General features: G+C 41.0%; 1 protein-coding gene across 4 annotated transcripts in view; it reads left to right on the top strand.

Moving 5' to 3' along the window:
- LOC122993575 (receptor-type tyrosine-protein phosphatase F-like) overlaps positions 1-9,105 on the top strand; it is a 32,229-nt gene extending 23,124 nt beyond the window's left edge. For 3 of the 4 annotated variants that reach the window (XM_044367867.1, XM_044367868.1, XM_044367869.1), the window contains 3 exons: positions 2,683-2,793; positions 6,507-6,776; positions 8,029-8,461. In XM_044367867.1, the coding sequence (XP_044223802.1) occupies positions 2,683-2,793; positions 6,507-6,776; positions 8,029-8,054 (407 nt within the window). In that variant the 3' untranslated portion in view covers positions 8,055-8,461. Of the gene's footprint in view, positions 1-2,682; positions 2,794-6,506; positions 6,777-8,028; positions 8,462-8,550 lie in introns of those variants that run through there. The other variant, XM_044367870.1, reaches the window with a different exon arrangement.
- The last annotated feature ends 3,067 nt before the right edge of the window (positions 9,106-12,172 follow it).

Below are 12,172 nucleotides of genomic sequence, written 5' to 3'. Positions count from 1 at the left end.
AGCTTTTACATATAAATGAACATCTGTTACATTCAAGCCCTTGCCAAACGAGTCCACACAATGCTGATAAAGCCTATCACCACCTGATAAATCTCTCGGTATTTCACAGTATATAGAGTTTTTAAATCTCATGTCAGGGGCCACATTCCTGTGCTGGCCATTTGGCTGTTGATCGTGTGACTCTTCTAGACTTTCCATTTCCATTCGGACAGAACGGATCAAATTCTTATAGTGAAACAAGTCATTTCATTGGGGTTGTGTGACACTCAAAACAAATTATCCACCATTTTACAGCCACAACAGTAGGTTATGGCCAGTGGACTAATCCCAGTGGGCTGGTGGACCGTCAAAAAATACATTTTTGGGCTGGTGGTCTGTCAAAACTTATCCGTTTTTACTGGCCCTCTCTGAATGCCTGTCATTCAGGGTGTGCATGAGATCGTGCTACATGCCTGTATCAGGGAATCACAGCCAAGTGCCCCCCTTTACTCTCACTGCCAGAAGGGGGAGACAAAAGTCCCGCACTCTAGCTTTAAGTACACTGAACTTTGTAATATTGCATTTAAGTGGCTTCTACTCTGTATTAGTTCTTTCATTTTTTAACTGTGGCCTGTCAGAAGCCATGTTTTTCTCCCACTTTTTTAAGTGGATTACTAACTAATCTTTCAACACTGTTTTGCAAGCTAAATACATTTGGAGCTTGTTGGAACTACCAGCTGTCTCACTGTCTGTTCATCCATGGCTCTGAATACAGCCCATATTTATTTATATGTTCAAGTCTTAGGAGTTAAGGCAGCCTTATGGCAGCCTCTGTGCCCTTCATGTTATTTCCATACTAGAAAACAAAGAAATTACCTTGTAGAGGATCCACTAGTGTTCAAGTAGTTGGAAGCAATCTCTGACAATTGCCATAGCAGTAACTTTCCACTTTCCTGTACAAGGAATGTAGAACACTGTTTTCTCCCATGGGAGAATGGGCAGATTGACAGATTGGTGACACCGACATTAGTATGCAGGTACATGTCAGTGCTGAATCAGACAATGATGAGCTCAAAGTGCAGAGCAAACACCTTGGAGGGATGCGTTGACATGCGGTGATCTTTGCGAACACCTCCACAACTGATGGACTGAAAAAAAAAACTTTTTCTATACATTCAATGCATTGCCTCTGTGCACTGTTTGTTGGCACCTATGTCCTATCAGACTTGAACTTTGCTGTATGGCGCTTACTCAAGTTTTTTTGAGTTTTTTCTCAAGTTTCTGACTAGATCATTGCTTGTGTTGTATTAACTCTCAGATGTACATTGCTTTGGATAAAAGCGTCTGCTAAATGAAATTGTAACATTGTAAAAGGTGGTATTATCACATGTCACTGTTCTGCCCAGTTTTGTTTCTTTTTTTTGGTCTCACCTTGATTCGAGTCTCATACTGCATGATGTGAAAATGTATCCTAATATTTTTGTAATTTTCAAACTGCATGGTGGCTGACTTCCTTTCATGCTAGTACCATGCTGTTTTGGAGACATATTAACTGTTATCAGTCACTTGTGACATACAATGTACTGCTGAAAAAAGTAGTTTGGGATTTTAAACATGTATTTTTTTCAATTAGGGGATTCAGGTAAGTTTGTTGCTGTTGATCTCTTTTCAATTTGTCAAACTACAACCCGCCTCATCTGTCAGCCATTTGGAATTCAGTAACTATGATTACATGATGGTTATGGACATGAGTGTCAAATGACCACACCAAGACAGGTCTCCTGGGCTTTCATGTTTTGTTAGAAACAACATGGTAGCCTTCTGTCTGATGACTACAGCTACTTGGGAGTGTGAATACTAATCTAAGCCGTTTGGCAGAGGAGTGTCTCCCTGGAGGGCTTCTGTGAGACATGGTCAAATAGTTGGTAATGAAAGAACATGATAATGACCTCACTGCTAAATGTGTGGAGAAAAGATACTTGCAGTGCCAGTTGTTTTGCAGGAGCATGCCCAGAACATTTAAGTCACCAATTTACATGTAGGTTAAATATGGTTGCATTTCAGTTTTATTTCAACAATTAGGATTTCTGAAACATTGTTTACTTTCAGGTCAAAACTCATAAATTGATACGAGTACCATTCCTCTCAAGGCCCACAACTATAAATAATGTCTTTGGTAAAACTGTGTAAAACACAGATTGCACAGTTGTTGGTATTAAGAGGCAGTTTGATCACTTGTTTAACTATTACATTCATTCTGCTACATTTTTTAGTAGTATTTATGCAGCATAGCTTAGCCTGATGCTAACATCTGGCTGAGAAAGATAACCCAACCCAAGACACAAACACTTTTGTTTGTCAGTTATTTCCATAAGCAGAAGGCTTAATCAGTCTGTAATGGTTGTGAAATGTTAATTGACCCTCAGTCACGGTCTTTTTCTCCTTAACATGACTAGGCAAATACTCTGATAGCAGTTTTCTTAAACTTGCCAAATCAGCTAAATGCTTGTGTTGCCGTAAGCATTTTCTTGACAAAACTGCGTCCATGTCTGAGACACTTAAATACGCATGAATTGGGTTAGACTAGTTGTCTACAGGCTCTCTAGCGAGTCACTGTACAGACTTTTGCTGTGGTTTCATGCCAAGTTACATCTCTTATTCCACAACTGTCAAGACAGCTAAATTTGTTAATCCACTACACAGGAGCCCTGCAAATTGACAACAGCGAGGAGTCAGACCAGGGGAAATATGAATGTGTTGCCATGAACAGTGTTGGGACCCGTTACTCTGCTCCTGCCCATCTCTACGTACGAGGTAAAGTCAATTGTTTCTCTCAATTCTTGAATTAATCATTTCTGTTGTCCCAAGCATTTGAAAACCACAGATGACCATCCAAACCTTTCAAACTTCTTGTCTGTTTCATTCCAAATGTTGCTCACTGACCAGTGACCGTGCATCCTTCCCCTCTTATTTGTTGTGTAATTTCAAGTGACCACATGTATACACTGCACTGCTACATTCACAGCTATATTCCTAACTTCATACTCTCTACACCGGTCGCCAGCCTCACCATCACACACGCACTTTCTCTCTCTCTTTCTCAACTGCACACTCAATATGCACACAGCCTGCGCACTGAACTGTCCCATAAAGGAGCTACACTACTTGTATCACACTAGAGTAAGTCAGTTAAAATCGTGCAAAAAATTGCCCCCCATAAAAAACAACTGGTAATGGACTCAGGGCAGGGTCAGACTGGGAACAAAATTTGGCCCTGGCAATGTTCATCTGGACAGGCCTCATTTTTCCCCAACATACGCACTTATGAGTTGCATAAAGCAATATCAGGCTATTTATAACTTATAGGCTAAGTAATAGATATCAAGAAGTGTACTTATAGGGTTTCATGAAATAATGTAATAAATAAATAAATAAATAGCCAAGAAATAGCCAAGAGGAAAAGTCGGCACTACAAGAGGCACACCTGGGATTTTATTCATTTGACAATTGATATGGGCCCAACGCTCAGTGCACTTATGCTAAAATCCGTAGCTTCACAAATAAAACAAATAAAACATGATCATATGTCATGAATGTAGTCCATGACAAAATGCAATGCTGTCATCATGAAACAAAAAAGCTAAAACTTAATTTTCAAACAGGACAAAAGCAACCCGGTGGATTTTAAAGGGTTAAACACTCTCCAACAAAAATTGGCACCGAAAATAACGTTTAGCTAATGTAGTTTCAGTAGGAAAGTCAGTACATCAGTCTGCAGTGGTCTGTAAATGAATGTGAGTGACTCTTACAGTATCTGGTGTCCACAGCTGCTTTATACTGTATGAAAAGCTTCTCCTTCAGTTCATTAAATCCCTGCAGCATCTGAAGGCAGCAGGACTGATATGTTGATAAATCAACAGCCTCTGAGAAGTAACGTGCCAGAAAGCAGTGCTGTTACACACGGCCATTCACTGAGTTTACCTTCATTAAATCACCTGATGACACCAGGCTGCTCAGTATAACCACACACACCTCTACACACATCAGACTGGTCTGTCAACACTGTTCTGTTTCACTGTGTTGTCTTCCTCTCCACTTTGTATCTCTTAATTCCATCACTCACTTCCATCAAATCACTTCATCTGCAAAACAGAGCGAGAGGAAGGTTGGTCATTTTCACTCTTAATTGACCTCCCTCTCAATTTGGTACAGATTTTACGTTTGGATCAGCTCACTTTCCCTTTCAGATCTCGTGATAAACACACTGATATCCCTTCCCTGAAAAACAAAAATAGTAATTAATAATCACTCTCCCTAATCTACCATAGTGTAAATGTGTAATGTTGTCTCCTTGTTTGCATGAATCTCTGAATAGTTCTTGCATGACCTCCAATACCACTCATGTTTCGCCAAAACACCTCTGCCCCCGTGCAGTTTGCTTAAGTCATTATTATATCTCTGTTTTGTTATGTAGCCATGCATTCCTCCCAACCGCACCCATATTGTCACTGTCAACCACATCCACCAGAAACTATAGCTGCTTTCACCCTCAGACTTTCCATCCGCCTCTGGAGGCCCATCAGAGATGTGTGATAGATTACTTCGGTATTCAGGTGGCAACCGGATTTGTCAGGTATTCAGGCAACAACACCCCTGCCCCCCTGCTGAGGGACATGGGTATCAGAACTGACAAAGCTGTTCTCAGGGGATTATGTCTGTTTTACCGCCATGGGCACCCTAGAGACTGAAGGATGTGATAGGCATACGTTAGCCTAATGAGAAGACAGATAACCCTCCTTCTACATGAAATATTGCAGCAGGAGGCCCTGCAGGAAAAAAAGCTTATAGTAAGTTACATGATTTTTTGAGAAAGTTAAACAGGATCTGATCTGCTTTTACTGACATTATTGTATAACAACTAATCATTAAGAAATATATGCAAGTAATGGATTTTATGACTTCTGGCCCTTGATCCAAACACAGTTTTACAGTCTGAGCCTCTGTTTTAAAGTGAATGAATAATGACATTGTCATTGTCAAAGACTAGAACTAATGTTTTGGAAATGGTTTCTTTACTTGTACCATCACCGTCACTTAAAAGGCTGACCTATAGAATATTTAAGAATGAGCTGGCAGTGTGCTGACAGGGGGGATGATCAGCCATCATGGTAGCCCAGTGCTGCTGCCAGGAAGCCTGGGAGCCTGCTGACTCTGTGCCAGTTTGCTCAAATATTGATTGACTGAACAGGTTCTGCTATCCTTGGGCACTTTTTCAAGGCAGTTAAATTTATAGATATCCAGCAAGCAGGCAGGCAGAGTGGAGACAGGGCTTATTTTGTGGTTTTGATAGAGTCCTGGAGCCCGTCTCTCCAAGCCGCTCTCAACAGGAGAGAGGCTTTGCAGGAATCGATAACAATTATTATTAAAATTGCCCTCTAGTCATTTTGTTCCACAGCACCTCTCCAAACTTAACCGCACGCCATGAATTATTCACAACATTAAGTGTTCAGTATACACAGGCCCCATTGACTGACTGCTCTTAGCACTGTTTAGTCTTTGGAATCATGAAAGAATAACAGATAATTTGAGCTTAATGGTCTTACATTAGGCCCGCTTCTTGCAGGTTTCTCTTTTTCTTAAGCATATGTTGTGAAAAATAGCTGCATTTGGAGACTGTTACAGTTGTGTGAGAAGACACAGGTGGCCACCAACATAAGTAGAATACCCACACTTTCTCAAAATACTCAAAGGAAGGTCTGGTGTGCATTAGTCATACTGAAAATCAGATGTTCAGTCGTTCATATGAGAAAATTGGACCAAGTGCCTCCTTTATCTTCTTCCCCCAGCGTATTCAATTTTGTGATCCTTTCCCATATCTTTCCTCAGCTCCGTGCATGCTTTGCTTGAGAATGTCGTCCTCGTCCTGTTCCCAGGCTGGTAACACTACTTGGCCTGTCCAGTCTTTGCATGTAAAATTCAGCCCTATGACCGTGAACCTCAGAGAGCAAATGTTATGCTTGATGTAAATCTTTTAAAACCTTACTGTTTGAATTGATTTTTGGCTGGACTGCAACAGCAGGGCCCGCCCTATAACTGCGGATGTCCCTGAGTGATTGAGTGCCTGAGTGAAAGAGTGAGTAATGAAGTTTCACCATTGGTTGGCTGACTGTGTTGGAGTTTCCCCATTGGCTATTACTCTTTCAAAACAAATCGGTGCGAAATGATGGAAGCAGAGGACAGCAGCGATGCAGAGTGACTGTATTTCTGCTCCGAGCTCTGACGCTCTCAGCTCAGGTGTTAAATGTAGTGAAGTCGGTTAAACTTCTGTTATTGTGTGCTCGCCTGCAAATTTGGGCAAAAGTGATCAGCCCTCCATTCTGGTAGCTTTTCTGCATTAGCTTTAAACGTCTGGTGTTGTATGGGGCAATACCATTCATCAGATCTAAAAAAACCCAACAAAACTATCATATTCTCTTTACATATCCGAACTATTCACTTCTTTCTCCTGCTCCTCTTCATCCTGGTAGTGCGAAGAGTCCCACCCAGATTCGACATTCTACCCACCGACCAAGAGGTGATGCTAGGTGGCAGTGTCAACCTGACATGTGTTGCGGTGGGCTCGCCGATGCCTTACATCAAGTGGATGATGGGCTCGGAGGATCTGACCGAGGAGGATGAGACGCCAATGGGACGCAACGTGCTGGAGGTCACCAACATCCGTAAATCGGCTAACTACACTTGCCTGGCCATAACCTCCCTGGGCGTTATGGAAGCCACAGCCCAGGTCACAGTCAAAGGTGAGAGCTTATTCTGTTCATGCCAATTGTTATGCTGGCCTGATTTGAGTCATCCACAGATTCAGATAATTAAATGTTATGAAACAGAATAAACAACTTTCAAATGGCCTCCAAAAATTCTTGTACATATTTGTTGCCCCCATACTTTGGCCTGTGTTTTTTTGTGGATACTGAAAGATAAAAAAAAATTAGGGTTGCTGTTTGCAGGCTCTTTTTCAATGAGTGTTAACAGGGATAGACGCTAATATTTTTAAGTACTGGCCCCATGGGCCACCAAGTCCCTAAATTTGGTGGCCAAAGTACATTTTTGGAAGCCCAATTGTAAACTTATGTAAAAACAACACAAAAAAGTCAATTTAACTCAACTTAACACAGCCTTCCTTAATTGTGACACTTCAATAAATGAAAATAATTGGATATGTTTGAATAGAAACCATATTTATTTATATTTATATTTTAAAACCATAGTTACACAGTTAACAGGTGAACACTGGCTGCAAGTTGAGTTACTTGAATGAGCATCTGGTGAGTAGATCAAATCCACCTGACTGTCATCTGAACGCTTCAATGGAAGGGATACAAGTCAAGGAAATCTAACCTTTTGTACAAAGGAGTTAAGTTGTCAAAGCCACAAATTTGCCCAGAAATAGTTCAGAATCTTAAATATTTCTCCATCATTTTACATGTAATTACCTCTTGTTTTCAAAAATTCTGATTATTTCCAGTTTTACGTGAAAATATTTGAGATTTTCAATGTGGTCTCACACTATTGGACCCCACTGTATATTACTGGTTTTCTAAGGATATGTTTATGTTTATAAGGAATATTAAGGATAATTGATCATAAATGCACACGAGCTGCTGCTGATAATATTTTACTTTTTAGACTGAGACTTGCAGCTTTTGTATGATGAAATCTCTGATGCAGCACTCTAATGAAGTGCCACAGCGCCACCAGTAGGGGCAATAAGGTTTCACCTTTCTCTGCTCTATCTGCTTTCAAGCCCTTATGGAGGGCACACATTACCTGGCAACAACTCTCATCCACAGCATATGAGCCCACTGGGTTGAAGGTCACATGGATCTGGAACGTTCAGAATTAGACGGACATATGACATTTAATCAGAAAGAGTCACACAAGTCTTTCCATGTCTTGAGCTATAGGACTCAATAGTATTTGTTGTAGTGATTTGAGACTGAGAATCTTCAACCCTAAAGCCAAAACTGTTGTCTCTCCTTCCTACGTGCATAGAAAGTAGACAATACAGCCACATTTGAGAGCAACTTGTTCCAAAAAGAAAGAAGTTTTCCTCCAATTTACAACTAGTGGTCCAGCAGAGTTGAATCAACAACCAGTGTTCAGCGTCAAAGGTACATTTAATGTGTCTTGTTACCACATTTGTGAGCTGTGCTGTGTTATTATTGTTATTGCCTCATATCATTATGTGCTTTTACAATGCCAGCACTTAAAATGTCACTCTATGCCAGCTGACTGCTGAATTTTTACTGTGGTGGTACCAAGCTTGTACCACCTCACGCAGGGGGCTCATGTTATGTGTAGAGACCCAATTGAACAGAACTCTCCTGTGGGTTGTTCTAAAGGTGATCTGACCTGCAACAGGCCAGCAAACTCCTACAGGCCTGGGGCAGCATAAAGGAGGAGCAAGGAAGAATAAAAAGAATAAAAGGAAAACACAAGCAAACAAACTGAAACAAAGAGAAATGAGAAAAAGGAGGGGAAAAATAAAATAAATAAAATTCTGCCCTGACCCAGGTGACCAGATCTGAACCGTTCCGGACCCACCCTGGCACCTCTTTGTCCTTGGGGCCCAACCAGAGATGCCGTCCAAGAGCATTGTAGCTGTACTTTTTTTTTCTCTTTGTTCTCCCTCCCCTCTATGTCCTTACACACACAACACCTACCCACTCACACAAACACACACCAAACTTGCCAAAATTTACGCTTCAAAATACGAGAGGTTTTTTTTTTAATGTTTTACTCGAGTTAACGACAACTGTGTTCGTTACTGTAAGTGCAACAAAACCATCACGAGTAAAAAGCCAGTAAGTACTTAATCAAACCACATGTTCAATAAGCATAAACATGTAGAAAAGCAACATTTTCAACTGCTTTGCCCACAGTGTCCCATCCACCGCCGGTACTTTTTACACAACCACAGCACATTGGTTAAGTTGCCACGACACATATCCCATGCAGAAGCTGAGAAACACCCATTTGGTTTGTATCGCTATGAGATCCTCCAGAATATTTTGTCGCACTGCATTTGGGCAGTCAGCTTTCTCTGTGAAAGCCACAACTCAGTGAAAGGCCCTACCTGATGATATGAAGAACTGTAGTTCTATCAATACATTCAAGGCCAAATTAAAAAATCTACTGAAGACCAATCAGCTGTGTGACCACTGAGCCTAGTTAACATTATTAATTTTTTATTGACATTGTGGGTGTACGTGATGTGCTGTTGTGTGTAGCTTTGTATTTTGTATGGTGTGTTCTGTGCGTTTTTTTGTTTTTTTTTGCTTTGTACTGTTTGTTGTTGTGCTGTTGTATGTTTTGATTGTGGGGGACTACAGATGCAAATTAGCTTCAAGCTAACTCCGGTGCAGTGCATCGTTTATGTTTAAAACTGCACACTGTCCCAATCAATAAATCAAATCCAAAAAAAAAAAAAAAAATCGTGAGATTTTTGGGAGAAATTACCAATTGGGAGTACAGTGGGAGAAAGGGTTAAAAATTGGGAGACTCCATCAAAAATCAGGAGTGTTGGCAGATATGACACACACATCTATACACATGCGTATTACAATAAGAATATCTTAATATCTTGCCATATAAGGTTCAGTGTTCCACTCCATTTGTGAGCAAGTTTCATTCACAGGAAAGTTCCCAAAAAGTCAGGTCTCTCAAAAGCAAAGCAGCCCATGACAGGAGGCAGTCAAGGGATGTGACAGTGACAGAGATATTAGAGGAGAGAATATTATAGTCTGCAGGTGATGTTACTCTTTCTGGTGCAATAGAAGATGATACTGGACAGAGACCTGCAGAAGGACACAGAGGCAGCTGTTGGAGTTGCGCCAAAATATACCTATGCAAATCATAATATGTCAAGAATCTTTCAGTAAATTGGCAGCCATGGTGATGATAATATGATAAACTGAATATTAATTTTGTATTAAGTTTGTCTTAGTTAATATTTATTTTTTGTTAATTTTGGTATCATATTTTAATTCGAAATGAATTCAGATTAGGACATTATTATTGTAAGTCAAACATGTGTTTCTCCCATGTGAAGAAAGGCAGAGATGATCTATTCATGTATGACAGGTCTGGACCACTCGTAAATTTTGTTTGTGTCTAAGAGAAAATTTCTAAGTAAGAGAAAATTGATCAATGCCACAAATTTTCCTGAATTACTTGTACGTGCATCTCAAGAGCAAATCTGTTTTTTGGTTTGGTTTGTTTGTTTGGTTCTTGTTCTCCCTCTTGTCTTGTACTGTGTCATATATGTCTTCATGTTAATCACTTATCTTGCACAAAAAATAAATAAAAAAAAAGATGATGGTACATATTGTGTTTTACTTGAAGTCAGTGTACATTTCAATTCACAGGGCCAGTGAGGTGTTGTCTTTACATCAGATGCTTTGAAAACATTGCCTTGTGAAATTTTGGCAAATTTTATATTCTGTTCACCCCACCCTGCTTCATGGTCTCTCGCATAAATGCAGCACCAAACACAGCTTCAACAGTAGTCTGGTAATGTGTTTTTGCAGCCAATCTCTCAGTCCGGAGGTAGCATCCTGTTTTGTATGGAAGCTTTTTGTATTCAGTATATATACTCAGTATATTCAAGCCTGCAATAAAATATCATTAAATTTGTCACCTACAGTATTTGTGCAAATTATGTATGTATCTCACCAGCTCAGAAAGTAACTCAAGAATAGACTTTGAGACCAAGGTTTAGTACAAGGAAGAGGACAAAGCCAAAACATGGGATAGCCTGGCTGGACATTGATGTCAAGTATGTAAAAGCTGTAATCCAGTACTGTATTTCAATGGACTATTTTTTCATCAAAAAAGCTACTGCCACTTTACAGTTTTTATTTCCTTTGAAAAAATACAAAAAAATATGGAGCTAGATTTTGTTGCATACTGTAGACAGAAACCTAAAAAATATCAACCACTGTACAAAAGCTTCCATGGTTTTGCCTTATGTCTGCTTGTGTTGTGTTGTTTTCTTGATCGTTGCCCGCATTTATGTGGTTGAGCTTCCCTTCCCCTGTAGCCCTGTCTGTCCCCCCTCAGGAGGTACATCTGGTCAGCCTCAGCTCCACCAGCCTCAAGGTGAGTTGGGTGGCACCGCCCGACGCTAGTCGCCACGGCGCCATTGTGCGCTACACAGTCAGCTACCAGGCCCTGGCTGGAGAAGACACGGAGCGGCATGAGGTGACGGGCATCAGTGCAGACGCCACCAGCTATGTGCTGGAGGGCCTGGAGAAGTGGACTGAGTATCAGGTGTGGGTGAGGGCACACACTGACGTGGGCCCAGGCCCTGAGAGTGCCCCAGTGAGGATGAGAACCAAAGAGGATGGTAGATTGACACCTCCCCTGAAGCAGAGTGTTCTCAGACTCTTCACATCTCTTTTGTCTAGGGTTGACTGTCACTATTTTCTTCAACAACTACCACTACTACTACTACTGCACATTTCTCTGTGTCCTGTTGATCAATTACGAGTTAATGAGGTGGTATTGGTAGGAGAGGGGTTCACCTTCTCTTTTTTCCTCCTTCCAGCTTTTTCTCTATAACTTTAAAACTTTTCATCTATGGCAGGTTAAGGCTCATCACCCTGGGCTCACTATCTGCACCACTTTCCTCCTCTTTCACTGTTTAAATGTCCTCCAGTTTTCTTTCTTCTGTTCTGTGGAATAGAAATGGAGCAGAACTCCCCCTCTCCATTCTATCGCTCTTCTCTTTTTTCCTAACTCATTGCTCTTGTTTGCCTTCCCTCCCTTCCTCCCTCTTCTGGATACCAGTGCCGGGAGCACATCACAGGAAGTTGGAGGTTGAATCCATAAACTTGACAGCCATTCGGGTCACCTGGAAGCCACCCCTGCAGGGGAAACAGCACAGCCAAATCTGAGAATACCAAGTAATCTTCTCCCAGCTCGAAAACAGTGAACCTCGAGGCCAACCTAACATCATGGATGTGGCTTTGCCAGAGGCACAGGTACTGGATGAGACCTTACTCGTGTCCAGTTTTTCCTCTGTCTCTCTTTCACTGTCTGTAGCTGTCTCTTATGTTCATTTCCCATTACATTCATTCTCCATTGCTCCTCTATTCTCTGAATTCACACTTAATTTCCCCCATGCCAGGTGACA

Source organism: Thunnus albacares, chromosome 12 (assembly GCF_914725855.1).
Source record: "Thunnus albacares chromosome 12, fThuAlb1.1, whole genome shotgun sequence".
Lineage (NCBI taxonomy): Eukaryota > Metazoa > Chordata > Actinopteri > Scombriformes > Scombridae > Thunnus > Thunnus albacares.
Note: the sequence above shows the minus strand (reverse complement) of the source record. Positions and strands in the feature narration are given on the sequence as shown.